Raw genomic sequence first — 17,811 nt, 5'->3', positions numbered from 1 at the left:
CAAGATAGACCGATGATCTGGTCAAGATTGCCATTAGATCTTTGGGGGAGGTCTTTGTCCAGCAGTGGACGTCTTCCGGCTAAAATGACGTAAAATAATAACGAGATCGTTGTTTGAAACATTTAATAAATAATAATTATAATTAATACAACAACAGCACCTTAAATTAGGATTACCAAAATAATTACTCTGTTCTCTTATTTAAAATTGCAATTATATCTAACACTGTGACCGTGCACCCTGATATTAAACTGGTTAGGCCAAAGGCGACGATGATTATATTTTTTATCAACACCCATTTAAATTTTCCAAGGTTATTGTATCGGAAAACTGTCTCTACAATTCCAGGTATGATAAGACCCAAAATGGAGTAGAAACACGCCCCAACAAGGTTTATTATTTGCTCCAGTAATGGCAACGCTATTCCAATTGCGACTGAAAGAAAAATTGTTGAATGAATAAATATTATATATTATAAATATTTACATGAAGGGTCCAGCATAAAAAAAATATGACACTTGGAATTGATATGAAAATCTAACTGATTTAATGGTCAAATTTAGTTAGAATATATGAATTATGTTTTACAAATGATTAATTTCATATTGCTGCATACTTTCCTTGAATTTTATTATCTTTTTATGTTATTTATTAATAACTTTTTTATACGGTAGAGGACGACAACCGAGCCTGCCCTAGAGAGCGTTGCCAACTTTATAATTCCTTTAGAATTCTTTTTGATGTTAGTTCCAACACTACCACCACTTCGGAAACAAATGGCGCTCTGAGAGAAGAAACGGCACAAGGGACTCTGTGCATTCATTTATGCGTCTTTTAAATAAAATATACAATATATAACTGTCATTATTATTGCCATAAAATAAGCATATTCTAGCCCCAAGCTGAGAAATACTCAAAAATAAGTATTTTTATATTAATTTATATTTAAAACACAATTTTGTTTCATCACAGTCTAATCATTCTACCCACGACCTCTTCTCCAGGGGTTTGTTGACAGAGTGTCCTTCTCCGGCCTTGTGGTCCGCGGGAGGTATTTATTTCCCTTATACCCTATGAAGGTTTGACCCTCCATCGAGCATTCCCCTATCCGCCACCTGAGGATGCGTCGTCTAGGGAATTAGGCTAACCTTAGAACAATCAATGGTTTCTTAAAACGTAGGGAACAAACATTGATTTTTATTTATATTAAAACTCACCACACAAGCAAACACCAACAATTCTTCCACCAATGTCTGTAATATTCTTGCAGTTATCTTTTAAATATGGATCCGTATATCGCTTGAATATGTCGAAGACGACATAGAATTGCAATGGGTAGGTGAAGAATATTGATAATGCAATAAATATCTTTGCACAAACTGCTGGCCTGAAATTAATTAACTCCTTATTTAACTATTTAAAAAGAAATTTAATAATTTAATTCTCAATGTTGTGCGAATTCGAGAATACATTGTATTTAAAAATGAAACTTCTTGTTATCTTATTATTTATTTCAATGAGATAAGAATTAGTATACCTCGAGATACACTGCGATATTAATATAATTAAATTTATTACGTGCTAGTTACCTTTTATTTGTTTGATTATTGTACTCTTTTTTTATTAGTTTTAGCTTATAATCTAAAATAAGTAATTATTTTTTTATCTTTAAGGCGACGACGTCACCAAACGGCCCAGCGGAAGATCAGCGCTGGTTTTCAAACCAGCGCTCAGCAAACATGCTGAGTTCGCAACTCCCAACCACTTTGTGACGTATGGAAAATAATATTCCTTAATTTTGTTACAAATAAACATTTTTTCTTTTTTTTCCTTATCTTAGAAATAAAATAAAGCTTTAAATTATCCAAATGATGATTACTTTCTTGAGTGTAAATTCCGCTATGATTTATCTTCAATCAATTCGACACGTGTTTCGTTTCACGACGAGGCATCCTCAGGAGATGTTGACTTGCCAAATTCTCGCACGAGTATTGCGGAATTTAAGCTCAAAAATGCTCACAACATTTGGATAATTATGGATTTCCGGCTTAATTAAATACATTTTCTAAAGCCTATAAATTTATTTAAATAAATATTAAAATGTAGTAGGTAAGGAAGGTAAGGTACTCGTAGTACAAGGAAGCCTAACATACGTACATTTATCATACAATTTCACATAGCTGGTTGTATGATGCGAGATTATTTAATAATAATATTTTTTTTGCTCCTACCGCCAGTTGACGAAAAGGATCACCAAGTTAACGTTTCATTAAATATAATGCCGTCACTTTCTTTTTCATATTGACAGGAAAAGATAGCATGTGATATTATGAAATATTAACTTTCTGCAACTGGCGATAAAAAACATAAGTTTACAGCAACTAGTGGTCGGAGTCACCTTTTAGGCAAATAATACTTGTATCAGGTGGCTCCGCTCTTTAGTTTCACCAATGTGTTATTTTTAATAAAAGTTTTATTGACATGGTAGTGAAATAATAATAAAGTTATGATTTTTCTTAATATTGATTATTTTCACAGATCACAATAAACGTTTACTATCTGAAGATTCTTATAAATGTACTTGTAAGTTTATATCAAGTGGGGTTTTGAAAGCAATGTTTATTGACGGTATTATAACAATCCTTATGTTATCATAAATGGAGAACATAATAGAGTCATAAAACAGAATTAGCAACGAATGTACAATTATGTACATAGATACTTGTAATAAAATTTTCAGAATTTTTATGTTTCTGGCTGGTTTAAAGAAATAAAATGCTAACTAATGATTTTAAACATGCATGCGTTATATTGAAGCTTAGTGCATTTTTAACCGACTTCAAAAAGGAGGAGGTTATCAATTCGATCGGTATTTTTTTTATGTATGTCCCCGATTACTTTGAGATTTATGATCCGATTTACGTAATTCTGCCAAATAGATGCCATTTGGTCCCATAAAAATTTTACATAGTTTGGCCCAGCAGGTTTCATTTTATGAACATTTATATGAAAATTTTCGTCTACCTGGATGACATAATTGTTTTCTGTGTACGGCTTTGTTTGGAGTTTTCATTCAGGTTGATTTTATATTATTATTAACTGACACTAAAACGTAAAAAGCGAAAAAAAAAACTACGTTTAAAAAACCCGACTTCAACTGAAAAGTATCAAATAACTAAAAATTTAATTTAAAACGCCTCTTTTGCAAACCTTTACCTTTAATATTAATAAAATACTATTATTTGTATGTGTTACATATTGATAGCTTTGAAGTCGGTGCCAAGCCAAATGTAATAAAGGTACCTACACTCGCCACGCGTGACTTTGAGCGGGATAGCTTCGTCTAGAACAAAACAACTCAAGCGGACAGACACGCGTGGCCAAACAACCTTAATAATCACAGTAAGTAAGCTGTTTATAATATCAAGTTTTATTTTGTGAAGGGCTTGGCACTGACTTAAAACCTATCAATAGGTAGCACATACAAATAATAGTATTTTATTAATATTAAAGGTAAAGGTTCGCAAAAGAGGTGTTTTAGATTAAATTTTTAGTTATTTGATACTATTCAGTTTTTGAAGTCGGTTTTTTTAAACGTAGTTTTTTTTGAAGTTATACATCTTTAGGCACGTTATGAAAAAATGATGAGAGTGAAATTTTAAGATGTGCGCGCATCACTGTAACACAAAAGTAACAGGTTGAAGTTGGTTATAAAAATATGTATTTTAAACATTGACAGTTAACAATTATTGACATATTCCTGACAAAATTACATTGATTATTTGTTTTATTAATTTAGAGCATTGGTTTGTTACCAGACCAAAATACATTAAAAGAATATTTAAATCATATTTAAATAGGTTTGTAACTGCAAAATTACATTGTCATAAAAACAAAACATAATGACGTTTGTACCTTTTTGCTTTTATTGAAGATAAACTTCGTTGACTATTGTTATAAAGTTGCGCGCGCACAACGACATCTAAAAATAAAAGTTTACCGAAATTTTCTGACGTTTGCGGAATTCATTAAATTTTCTGGTTTCTTCATCCATTATTAGGACAGGCAAAGGGTTCAAGCCAATACAGCCGTATTCGTTAATATTCAATAATTTATTTCACGATTTTTACAATATAGTTCTCTTTTTATTTTTTATTTTATTTTATGGAATAGGAGGACAAACGAGCGTACGGGTCACCTGTTGTTAAGTGATCACCGCCGCCCACAATCTCTTGCAACCCCGGAGGAATCACAGGAGCGTTGCCGGCCCTTAAGGAAGGTGTACGCGCTTTTTTTGAAGGTACCCATGTCGTATCGTCCCTGAAACACCGCACAAGGAAGTTCATTCCACAGCTTTGTAGTACGTGGAAGAAACCTCCTTGAAAACCGCACTGTGGAGGACCGCCACACATCCAGATGGTGAGGATGATATCCTAACTTGTGGCATGTCGTGCGAAGGTGGAATTCGGCGCCAGGAATCAGGTTAAACAGCTCTTCGGAACACTCCCCGTGATAAATGCGGTAGAAGACACACAATGAAGCGACGTCTCTACGCAACGCCAAGTGATCCAGCCGTTCTTTCTAAAAACGTAGAATAGCACGACGAATAAATAATTTTAAGGATTTGTTTTGTTACGCCAAATAAGTATAACTTCTTGCGTGAATACATAAGTATACACACACTCTTTTTATATAAAAGAATCATTCAATCATTTTAAATCCAAAAAAAAATTCATCAAAGTTAAGACGTTCACGAAAGTGGCGATGCAACCTCTCATGGAAATTCAAAACACTAGGGGGTCCAGAGATGCACTGCCTTTTAATTGGGAGCTTGCTCTAATATTGAAGGTACCTAAGTCGTATCGCTTCAGGAAAACTGCAGCTTACTAAAATAATAAAAATAGCAGCAAGTAACATAATATAAAAGTTCCTCTAGTTCGTTGTAACTTTCTAGTTAGTTGTAACGCATAGAGATTATTAAAACGTTTAGACTAATTAGCGTTAAGAAAACTAAAGATCTCTGGGGAATCTCTGTTAACGTAGTGAAATCTGTAATAGAAATTGTAGCCAAAGACTTAGCTTTTATTTTCAATAAGTGTGTAGATTGCGGTATATTTCCAAACCAAATGAAACAGAGCAAGATCACTTCTCTATTTAAGTCGGGAGATAAAGCTGACCCCACCAATTTTAGACCCATATCAGTACTACCAACCTTTAGCAAGATTTTCGAAAAAATTATGTTAACGCAATTAATTAACCATTTTTACAATAATAACCTCATGCATAATAAACAATATGGTTTTACTCAAGGTCTTTCAACCACCAGATGCTAGTATCGAGTTAATAAGAAATATTTTGGATGCTTGGGAGGATTCATGTGATGCGTTAGGAGTGTTTTGTGATTTATCCAAGGCATTCGACTGCGTTCATCATGAAACCTTACTTCAAAAATTTCACCACTATGGTGTTAAGGATGTTTCACTAGATTTAATAAAATCATACTTGTGTAAAAGGATTCAAAGAGTAGACGTTAATGGAAAAGATCAACTGGCTCTATCATATCGATGGGTGTACCGCAGGGCTCAATTTTTGTTCCTGGTTTACGTCAATGATTTACCATACCTTATTCAAAATAAACATGATATTATACTGTTTGCTGACGATACATCTGTGTTATTTAAAATAAAACGCCACCAAAAAACTTTCTGTCAGGTTGACGACGACATTGCTGAAGTAGTAAATTGGTTTAATGTTAATAACTTACTTTTAAACGAAAGGAAAACAAAATGTGTAAGGTTTACACTTCCAAATATAAAGCACCAACCAACACCTATAAAAATTAATAATGAAAAACTTGATGTAGTAGAAACGACAACATTCCTATAAAAAACTTATGTAATCGACTTAGCTCTGCAGTATTTGCGATAAAAAAAATTAGGCAGCTGTCAGATGTTGAAACGGCTAGACTTGTATATTTCAGCTACTTTCATAGAGTCATGACTTACGGAATTATATTGTGGGGTAGGGCTGCAGATATTGAAAACATATTTGTGCTGCAGAAAAGAGCAATTCGAGCAGTCTATAAAATGCGTTCAAGGGATTCATTGAGAGAAAAGTTTAGTGAAATAAATATTATTACAGTACACTGCCAGTACATATACGAGAACCTCCTATACGCCCATAAAAATATTAGCCAATTTAAAAAGAATAGTGATGTACACAGTGTCAATACTCGAAACAAACATAAACTCGCAATTCCATCTACTAGGCTCCGTTAAATTGCTAAATCTTTTAAAGTGGATTGTGTTGCATTTTATAATAAACTCCCAAATGAAATTAAAATGTTACCTATTAAAAAATTTAAATTTATCGTAAAAAATAAATTAACATCTGAGCCCTATTATAGCGTGAAAGATTATTTGAATGATAAAGATAGTTGGAATTAATGTTCTAAATTTTGTTAATGAATATTGTTATACTCATTTGAATGCTATTGTAACTTTTGTACTTCATCCTGACTTGCACTAAATAACTTATAAAGTTTTACAGTGAATAAAGATTTTTTTGACTTTGACTTTGACTTTGATCGATATTTTAATAATAGTGTATTTAAAAAAAAACTACTTACTAGATCTCGTACAAACCAAATTTCGGTGGAAGTTTGCATAGTAATGTACATCATATATTTTTTTTAGTTTTATCATTCTCTCAAGAACTATACTGTTGAAACTTGGTAAGTAGATGTATTCTGTAAGCCGTATTAATATATTTACACGTAAAAAAAACAATAAATTTTGGGGGTTTACCATACTTAAAACTGATAGTCAAAAATTTTTTTTTTCATCAAACCCATACATGCAGTTATGGATAGGTCTTCAAAAATAATATTGAGATTTCTAATATCATATTTTTCTAAACTGAATTGTTTGTGCGAGTGACACGCTCAAAGTGGTAAAATGTATCCCTCCGGTAACTTCTAAAATAAGAGAATGATAAAACTAAAAAAAATATATGACGTACATTACCATCAAAACTTGTGCAGTAAGTAGTTTTTTTTAATACGTCATAAATCGTATTATCTATAATTTAATTGAAAAAAGAATACACTCTTATTAAACTCGATCAAAGTTACAACAAACTACAAGAACTTTTACATTATGTTACTTGCTGCTACGGAACCCTTCATGGGCGAGTCCGACTCGCACTTGACCGCTGTTCCTATAATGAAACAATGTCACAACAACTGTCAAACTGTGCGTCAAAAATATATCTCATAGAATTATTTACAAGAAAAAAAAAACACAATTATATCTTTCAAGTTGACACAAACCGCACAGTGTCCAAAAATTGATAAAAATAACTTCAGTCATTTAGGATTTTAGGAAAGTTTTATATAAAAAGATTATATACTATTATTACATTTTCAATAAAATATAAGTCTTAAGAAAATTTAATCTTCCATAATGATTCAAACATGAATGACGTCACACATTCTTAGCACCTTCGCTTGAAGTTTTGGTTGATTATATACGTGGTAACTTAGATAATTTATACGTCTAGATAGAGTTCTTGCTGTTAGACAACCGATGAAAACAGGCCAGGTTTATTAGTTTAGTGTGCGTGACAAGTTACGTCTTACACTCGCGATTTGTATGACACTTTGTGATCGTGTGCGTGAATTGCCCAAAATAAGGGTTACTTTTACACGCAATTTTTTACGACGTTTTCATGGCTGTCATAGTCTCTCTAGACGTATAAATGATCTACGCGTGGTATCATTGATTTTTCAGGAGTGACGTCATAATTGGCCACGGACAAGCATTTAAATTTGCAATTGTATTGGTGAAATAATGTTGGTTTTGGAAAAAAGTGGACCTTTCCATATTCAGAACAGAGAGCCTACCATCAACTTTTAATAAGCGATGCGATTCCGATGTAGTTCAGTTTAGATACCTAAACTGAATCACTAAAATTCGTACAATGAAGTGCCTTTTACTGAATGGTGGTTGGATCGCTTATAAAGAATGAACCAAATAAATTTGTATGTGGTCCGTGGTGTGAGAAAGAGAGGACGCTCTACAGTCGCTGCATACCTTTGTCTCTCTTACTCAAACCTCGAAACGGGTGTCACATCACGTCGTGGTACGAAATAGCAAAGCAGTTCATTTTAGGTTGTCAATTGAATTGCAATAAGAGTTCACGGTAGGCCCGCAGGAACCTAAAATCTGATTTATAAGTATAGGTATAAAATAGAGGTAGCAGCTTACCAATCATCTATGGGCAGATTTAATGTGATCGATCCGCGGGCTAAGTCTCCATATCTAAAATATCCGAACAAGCCCAGGGTGCTGTAGAAGAACACAATAGCAGACATTGCCACGACCAGGACACTGGGACATCCAAGAAAGTGTTGGGGCTTCTTCATGGCGTTTTCAACCGGCATTACGAGTCCAATGCCTTCCATCGCGAAAATCACAGTCCTGAAAAAAATCACCTGTTTACAAGGTACGTATACCGGATATTAATATTTAAAAAAATCTGTCTTTCTTAATGACGTTCTATACACATATAAGGACATCAATCGCAGTCTAATAGTGGAACGGCAAAAGTGTGCTAAAAGACAATGTAAGCACACTTTTCTCCTTTATCATGTGTCAACTGTAACTGTCAGAATCGGGTTCTAAATTCAACATACTTGACATAAACTGAATAAATGTTTTACATTGCTGCTTATAGAGCAAGAATATTTTAAAAAACTGTAGTAATTGTGGCAATGTATAGATATTGCAGTCGAAGCTTTAATTGTGTAGCTTTTGTTGATGTTCCATATATTTATACGACATGATCTGTCTATATGTATAAAGGTCATTGGTCTTTCTTTGAGAAACGGTCACGAGGCAAGCTAGACGTTCATTCATTCATTTATTTATGGTACAAATATAGTCTTAGAATAGCTTAAAGTCTCTCCTATTTCGCCATTAACAATAGGATGCAAATGCAAACTTTATTACAAAATAAATTATTGTATTTTATATTTATAACCAAATGATGATTAGATACTTTTTCTATAAATAATCAAAAGTCAACAATAATCTAAAAATAAAGGCAAGAATACTCAAAAGTGTAACGTCAAATCCTTTTTTCTTTCTTGAACTGAATAAAAGAATGCAAGGTGTGTAAGGATATATTAAATCTTAAAAATTTAATGAGGGATCTTAATGTAATATTCATGCCCATCCAATAGAAATTTCTCTAAAATAACGTGCTATGCGAAACGAATCTAGCCCTAATTTAACCAGTGGGAGGCTCCTTTGTATGCGCTTATTTCTGCTGTGAAGCAGTAATGTGTAAGCATTATTGTCATTCGGTCTGATGGCGCCATTCAGCTAGTGAAATTACTAGGCAAATGAGACTTAGCATTCTATGTCTCAGGGTGACGAGCACAAGAGTAGTGCCGTTCAGAATTTTTGGTTTTTTCAAGAATCCTGCACTGCATTTGGGCAGGGCGTATCAATTACCATCACCTGAACGTCATGCTCGTTTCGTCCTTTATTTTCATAAAAACACATATTTAAACATAGGTATATATATGACACTCATGTCTATGTAACAACCAATCTCCTCATTACGCCGAGACTAAATTTAAAATGTTGTTTGTGCTAGTATTACAGATGTGTTAGTGAGTTAGTATAGTGTTTTGCTTTTAGACAATCCCTATGACAAATGGCGTCATATTCATGACGCCGCTTGTCAATATTACACAATATTTTATTTTCTAAAACATATTTTTTAAATTTATTATAATCTTTAGAAAATAGTGTTTACTGCGTATATAAAATGTAATACAATGTATTTTAGTGAACATGTTCTACGAAAATAAGCACCACGAAAGCAGTTTATAAGAATTAGTATTTAGTTGTGAAATTTTTCTATATTTAGATGGTTGCTGTAGATAACAACACAATCTAATACAATATATTTTTGTTAATTAATATCCGTTAAAACACAAAACAATTACGATAAAAACAATAGAATTAAAAAGCCAATTTGACAGGAGACTAATTGACACTAAATTGTTTCTAAAACGGTTTCATGGTTTTCATCTATTTCGTCTCATTCGTACACCTCGGTTTTTATATAAGGATAGTTATCTTAATTTCATACACAAGTTTATGATTCATACATAGATTGACTCCCAGATCAGAGGTAATTGTAATTAGACTTACAAGTAGTATGATTTTGTCAATCTTTGAAAGCTAAACAAGCCCAAGGCTTTAACACTTCCAAAAGTCAATAAAATTAATTACAGAATTTGAATAAATACAATTATTGAAGTGATAAATTCTTGTGCGAGGGTAAACTGCTGTGTAACGTAACGCGTTACGGCTCCAGTGGCAGGCTGCTCCTCTCTCACTCTAACCAATTGTTACTTTTATAGGATTAAATAATGATACTCATAATGTACACACACAAAATACTAATGTACATTTTCAAGAATTGTAACTAAGAATATAATAAGTATTTCATAATCAATAATTCTTGTTAAATACATAAAAATTTAAGTAATAACCTACGCTTTTGTCAAGTAAACAATTATTTCAATATCAAATACTTCAACTTAGATTGGTTTATGTTATCACTTTTGTCAGTTTTCGCGAGACGCACTAATTTTTTTTTATTTGATTCAAAGGATCCATTTTTTATCACGGTGATTTTCAATTATTACTTCCATGTTTAGTTATTATCTACACCATTGCCGATAAAGCCTTATAAACCTCATAAAAACAAATATACATTGGTACGGGCGCGCCCGTGGCACAGTAAGACATATCTCATAGAATATGGGTACCACAACGGCGCCTATTTCTGCCGTGAAGCAGTAATGTGTAACATTACTGTGTTTCGGTCTGAAGGGCGCCGTAGCTAGTGAAATTGCTGGGCAAATGAGACTTAACTCTTATGTCTCAAGGTGACGAGCGCAATTGTAGTGCCGCTCAGAACTTTTGGGTTTTTCAAGAATCCTGAGCGGCACTGCATTGTACTGGCTGGGGCCTATCAATTACCATCAGCTGAGCGTCCTGCTCGTCTCGTCCCTAATTTTCAGAAAAAAAAAATCTACTGTGCCCGTGGTGAGATTCTACGATTCTATACAGTATGTGTTAATCAATCATCAAGTTATACAATTTTAAAATATCATTAGCACTTTAAATTTTACAGCTTCTTTGGTGTCATTATATTACTGACTGCATTTTGTCCCTTTCAATAAAACAATTATACAGCGTGGTACTAAAATGGTGAAATTAAATTAACACACTACACTTTTTTTTTATGAAAATAAGATACGAGACGAGCACGGCGTTCAGCTGATCGTAATTGATACGCCCTGCTGAATGAAGTGCTGCTCAGGATTCTTGTGCTCGTCACCATGAGACATAAGAGGTTGTCTCATTTGCCTAGTAATTTCACTAGCTACGATGCTTTCAGACCGGAACACAGTGATGTTTACATATTACTGCTTCACGGCAAAAATAGGCGCCGTTGTGGTACCCATAATCTAGCCGGCATTCTGTGCAAAAGAGCCTCCCACTGTGTTTAACCGCAATCATATATATGTAGTACCGATCGATGGCAGATCACAGCGCTGGTTCGATGCGTCAGTTAAAGCAGCATCTGACTGCAAAAAACAGGCGTATTGAACTTGGGTTGCGGCGCTGGCCACAAAGGATCCGAACTGCATAGTTCTTAAGAGGATATACAACCGTGCCTCCAGATTTTTTAAGCGGCAAATCGCCCGTGCAAAGTCAAAACACGTCGTCAAAATCGGCGGCAACAACAGATGACCCGTACGCTATAAGTCCTCCTATTCCATAAAAAAAAATATAATGTGAATTAAAAAATACCTTAAATAAATAATTTATTACATAATATTATTTCAGAACGTCCTGTAATAGCCGCGCGCTAGCGTACGCACTGACACCTACTTCATGCCTTTTTTTATGGAAGCGTGCGGAGTCACCTCATGTAAATTGATCACCGCCACCCGCATTCTCTTGCAACTTAAGAGGAATCACAGGAACGTTGTCGGCTTTTAAGAAAAGTGTACGCGATCAAGTAAGGCCTAAGGTTGACTAAAATTTTGTTTCCTAAATATATAATTTGTTTGTTTGAAGATATCAAGATTTCAAGTATTTACCTAAAATTATACGTTATTTTTTGTATTTAAATGCAATACCCGTGTGTTTCATGACGCCATTTTAGATTCACGCTGTAGGTATTATCAGATCTTAATATCAGATCTTAAAGATAAGGCAGGTGTTATCTGACTTAAAGATCTGATATTACATACTGGTATTAATATAAATTATATTATAACCATTACATGTGACATTAACATGGATAGTGCATTAAAATTACGTAAAATCCAATTATTAAAATATCATATACAAAACTTTCTCAAAAAGTGGACTATAAACGATTTTTTCACAAGCTTTGCGATTTGAATAATGGTTTCACTGTTTATTATGATTAGTTAATTAATACCTATGTTTTCTTTTATGGTAGAAAAGGACAAATGGAAATATATATAAGTGGTAATGAGACGTAATTACGATTTTTTTATGAAAATAAGGTACAAGACGAGCAGGACGTTCAGCTGATGGTAATTGTACGATCTGCCCATTACAATGTAGTGCCGCTCAGGGTTACCTTAACACATAAGATGTTTAGTCTCATTTGCCCAGTAATTTCACTAGCTACGGCGCCCTTCAGACCGAAACATAATAATGTTTACTCATTATTGCTTCACGGTAGAAATTGGCGCTGTTGTGGTACCCATAATGTGCAAAGGAGCCTCCAACTACCACCCAAGATCATTGCCGACCTTACAAGGCATCGAATAAACAAAAAACACACACAAGTTTCAAAAAGGTTTTATCTCATACTGATTTTCTGACTATACTAACGATTTAAGTTTATATTTAATTACTTACGATATAAATGCCGGGAACCTGGCTGGATCACCCACGATTTTTTTGTCCGTGAATACGATTTCATCTCCAAATATATAATATAAGCAGACGACGTATGTTGCAACCAGGAAAAAGTTCGCAAGTATTGAGAATAGTGCCAGCCATTTTAAATATTTGACTTGACAAAGAAGGCAGAGTGGAATTAGTATCATCAGACAGTAATATTCAACTGGCAAGTCAACAGTGGATATGTATCGGTCGATTAGCTGTAAAAAATAGTAAAAAGGTAATAAATCACTATATAGTAAATAAATCATTGTATTTATTGGATGCAATTACTAATTGACAGTAAAAGACAAAGACATAAAGGCATAAAAAGGCATAAAAGGCATTTATTTCCACAAAATTGATTCCTTTAGATTTTTTTTGATGTCATTTCTAACATACTAGATACTACTACCGCTTCGGAAACAAATGGTGCTCTGTGAGAGAAGAAGCGTCGCAAGAAACTGTCCCAGCATTCTTTTTTTGCGTTCTTTTCAATAAAAATATACAATATTGTACAGTCATTTCTAACGCTATAAAATAATCATAATCTAGTCCCAGGCTGCCCGATCCCTTAGATATTCAGCTGTGGAGTAATAGGATTTACGACTCAGACATTATTGTATAAAACATTTAAATTTATTTATAGATAATGTGAACAGTGGCTGGGACTTTATTATAAAAGTGTATACAGTAATCAGGACTCATGTTCACGAAGCATCCTTACACAAACAATGAATTCAAACTGTAAAGGTTGATGCATCCAATATACGATAATTTATATTTATACACTTTATTCTTTATTCATCATTATCATCATCAGCCGGAAGATGTCCACTGCTGGAGAAAGGCCTGCCCCAAAGATTTCCACGACGATCGGTCTTGCGCTGCCCTCATCCAACGTATTCCGGCGATCTTGATCAGATCTTCGGTCTATCTTGTTGGGGACCCACCAACACTGCGTCTTCCGGTACGTAGTCGCCATTCGAGGACTTTACTGCCCCAACGTCCATCTTTAATATTACTATTACTTTTTAAGAATAATTTGATATTTAAAACTTTGAACTCGATTCATATATTGGATGCAGTACCCTACAAACTAATTTGTTATATATATTTTAGCCATTGTAAAATACTCTATTGATTCTAAAGAGTGCCCAATGAGTTTCTTGTACGTTCTTCTCATGAGCTCAACTTTTTTTGAACTTATGGTAGATTCAGTAATTTTAAGGAAAAAGATAAAGCGCTTAGTTTAATCTTAATTGAATAAAGTTTATTTGACTTTGACTTTAAATAATACTACAATGATTTGGAAGACTATTCAAATATGTACGCGTTATTTCGTATATTTACCTGTTTTATAGAATCCGAAATTAATACAGTGTAAATGCAACACACTCCAACATATGTTGATAGTAATGAAAATTCGGCAAAAATACTGAAAAAGATCACAAAATAAAGATTATTCTCAAGCTTATAATCTAAAGTAGATATAAAATATGTTAGGCACTTTGTATATTATACACCTAGTATTACCAATAGTTGTTACAATTGAAAATAGATCATTTGACTATCGTAATGTACGCTTACGGCCGTTCCTAATGTACTATCTACAGATAGAGATAAATTACTACCTTCTACTGTCAGTAATTAGCTCTCAATAATCTGAAGCTGCCCCAATATACGCGATAAGTCATTCTTATCGCCTCATATTGGTACGCGTGACTTGCAATTTCCATACAAATTTTACATCTCTGGTAAGCTATACGTCATCCCATTGACAGACAGCGTGCACGGATAAGGTGAGTTACCGTCGATAAGTTTATTGGGACAGTAAAGTCAACGATAGTTAAGATTTTTGTCTCAAGTAAGAGATAGACTGAATATTGGGAACGGCCGTTAGTGAAACTTATATCCGTTGGTAAAAAAAAGGCATAAAAAGGCATTTATTTTCTCAAAATTGCTTCCTTTAGAATTCTTTTTGATGTCTAAGCCGTGATATTCTGATCTATAATTTCACTATTGATATTATAAATAACCGGTTCATTGTCGATCAACTTCATTTCTTACAATTTGGTCTTTGTGTCATTGTAATGTCATGGGTACACTATAGTGATATTACTATAAATCTAGGTATATTACAAGTGAAGTTAGCAGGTTGAGACATCGAGCGATCTGATTGGTCCAGTTTTTTTCATACGTAATTTGCAAAACCATATTAATAAACATTGGACCATGTCTGCAATTTTCCAAATGACGTTGTTGATTATTAATAGGAGTGAACAAGGCCAAAGCCGAATGAGTATTCGGTTTTGGCACTCGCCGGCCGCTGCCGCGGCATGCTACGCTCATATCGTTTTTTTTCATGAAAATAAGGGACGTGACGAGCCGTACGTTCAGCTGATGGTAATTGATACACCCTGCCCATTACAATGCAGTGCCTGCCTCATCAGTCATCTTGAGACATAAGATGTTAAGTCTCTTTTATTCCCAGTAATAATAATAATAATAATCGTGCGTTGCAATTAACAGTGTAAATTTGTTTTTGGGACCTACGAGTGAACAAGGGCTGTTTTGGTTCTGGCACTCGCCGGCCGCTACCGCGGCACGCTACGCAGCGCAGAACCAAATGTTTTTATTGCTTTAATGATAATGCAAGTCTATAATTTGTGAATAAATTATGAATTATGTTAAACTGTCATTTCTGTATAAGTTACCTTGCCGCCTTTGAGAAACGTCGCAGACATTTTGGCCCGTGTTTGAAAGCAGCCTCACAAGTTTCAGCGTAATTCAATTGAGGTTTCTTATCTATCTTACAACAACCACGCGAAGTTTTCACCTAAAATTGTAAAATATAAATGTAATCTGTAATCTAAATAATATGAAGTTGTGTATTTAGAATTGTCTTTTTCTTTACGGAAATACGGGACGAGACGAGCAGGACGTTGCTGGTAATTTATGATTGAACTTTTGACGGTAATCGACCCGAATGATTTTGAGCCAATGGACGCTGTTGCTAAAGAGTATCAATATTTGCAATGATATGTATTACAAATGAAAGCAAATAGAAAATTTTACAGATTGCTTTCCACATCTCTCTTTTACCTAACCAATAAGTTGTTCAAAATGGTTTCCCTTAAATCCAATGCATTCGTATAACGTCTCTCTAATGACCTCACTGCATTTGATACCATGACAGGATTTATCCTCGATTGATCAAGTAAGATTTCTGACCAAAACAATTGAATAGTTGGTGAGTTTTCTTCCGTGTAAAAGTAATGTAACAGAAAATTTGGTCATTTTTAGTAATACACTTCTTTGCAAAGATTGATCCTTATCGGCAACAGAGTCCATTGTTCCACTAATACAGAATGTAACTTTTTTTGAAAAATCATTCGGGTCGATTTCCGTCAAAGGGTCAAAAAATTTAATAAACTAAATATGCAGTTGTTGGTTTCTAATAAATCGAGGCATGACTCCTTTCACGACTTTCCCCTTAATCTCGTTGTTTCCGACTTGGCCATCACCGCTCTTCTCAAAAACCATCCTGTATAGCGAGATATTAGAATATTGGCTGCTAAGAAGTTGACTTTATTTCATTATGCCTTTAGCATTTCAGAAAATAGAAAACCTAATAAATTAATAATTAAGTTTCTAAATATACTGATATTAACTATAAACTTGGTGGTAAATAGTAAAATGGCATAACTTTAACAATAACAAATGTAGTTTCATGACCTAAATTTAATTATACTTACCAGAATATGGATACAGTGACCACATATCAGCCCAACAACCATAGTTCCAAGAATTCCGACTGCCCATCCCGAGTTAGAGAACGCTAAGGGACCAGCGAGAAGACCAGACCCTAAAGAGGCCTTTATTATATTTGCCGTGGCTCTTATGTCACTGCAAAGTAATTTATCTTTATAATAATGTTATTTAATCCTCATGAGACATTTCTCCTTACATCTCAGGGTGCATTGGAATGTAATGGAATTCCTACCACGGTACGCTACGCCATATATATGTACAATATTTAGTATTCTTAGATCATTTATACGTCTAGAATTCTAGATAGACTATAACAGCTGTAAATACGTCGGAAAAATAACTTTAGGACTAACATTTATTTTGAGCAATTCACGCACACTAACACAGAGTATCATACAAATCGCGAATGTAAGACGTAGCTTGTCACCCACACTAAACTAATATTCCTGGCCTGTTTTATATTATTTCTAATTTAGATAAAATCTTAAATTGTATTTGAGTTTTGAATTTGTAAATAATTATTATTATAAAACAAAAGAGTGAATTTAATCGAAACACGTGGCTGGATTTTGTTACAAAGGTTATAAGTATTTCACTTTATTCTCTTCGAAAATCTGTTTATTATATAATAATTGTAACTAAATATTTCAATATAATGTGTACTTACGAGCTAGGCTTTAACACTTTCCTGTGTTCGTACGGATTATATTCACTATTTGTAGGCTTGCAATTTACAGAATCAATTTTTTCATCAATAACTACCATTGTTACCGGATTTACACTGCTGAACAGATATATATTAACCGAAAAGTATCACCAAGTTGTACAAATCACTAATTAGTTTAATTATTAAAATCTCATTTGTAATTGTAATAATTAATAAACTGTCTTGATTCCATAATGATACATCTAACCTCTTAGTTTTGCGTGTAATTTGTAACAAATATTGCGGGTGTTATTAAGTTTACCACAGTGTAATAAAACTGATAAGGTAATTCATCAGGAAAACATCTGATTTCTCTAA

At 33.7% G+C, this 17,811-nt stretch overlaps 1 protein-coding gene across 1 annotated transcript; it reads right to left on the bottom strand.

The window, feature by feature from the left end:
• Positions 1–109: 109 nt before the first annotated feature.
• On the bottom strand, positions 110–17,708 carry LOC126970644 (proton-coupled amino acid transporter-like protein CG1139). The gene is made up of 8 exons (XM_050816723.1): positions 17,455–17,708; positions 16,772–16,922; positions 15,731–15,852; positions 14,367–14,451; positions 12,990–13,234; positions 8,268–8,480; positions 1,218–1,387; positions 110–435 (listed from the first exon to the last, which is right to left on the bottom strand). The coding sequence occupies exons 1-8, from the start codon at positions 17,550–17,552 to the stop codon at positions 185–187; spliced, it is 1,335 nt and encodes a 444-aa protein (XP_050672680.1). The 5' UTR covers positions 17,553–17,708; the 3' UTR covers positions 110–184.
• Positions 17,709–17,811: the final 103 nt, after the last annotated feature.

The sequence above is a fragment of the Leptidea sinapis genome, chromosome 21 (genome assembly GCF_905404315.1).
Source record: "Leptidea sinapis chromosome 21, ilLepSina1.1, whole genome shotgun sequence".
NCBI lineage: Eukaryota > Metazoa > Arthropoda > Insecta > Lepidoptera > Pieridae > Leptidea > Leptidea sinapis.
This window is presented reverse-complemented; position numbering and strand designations above follow the sequence as displayed.

Bases quoted from the DNA above. Each gene is read 5' to 3' on its own strand.
- LOC126970644 (XM_050816723.1), bottom strand. From the start codon at position 17,552: ATGGTAGTTATTGATGAAAAAATTGATTCTGTAAATTGCAAGCCTACA. The intron at 14,452-15,730 runs GTAACTTATACA...GATCTTTTTCAG, and splicing joins CGTTTCTCAAAGGCGGCAAG to TATTTTTGCCGAATTTTCAT. The intron at 436-1,217 runs GTGAGTTTTAAT...TTTTTCTTTCAG, and splicing joins TGTTGGTGTTTGCTTGTGTG to TCGCAATTGGAATAGCGTTG.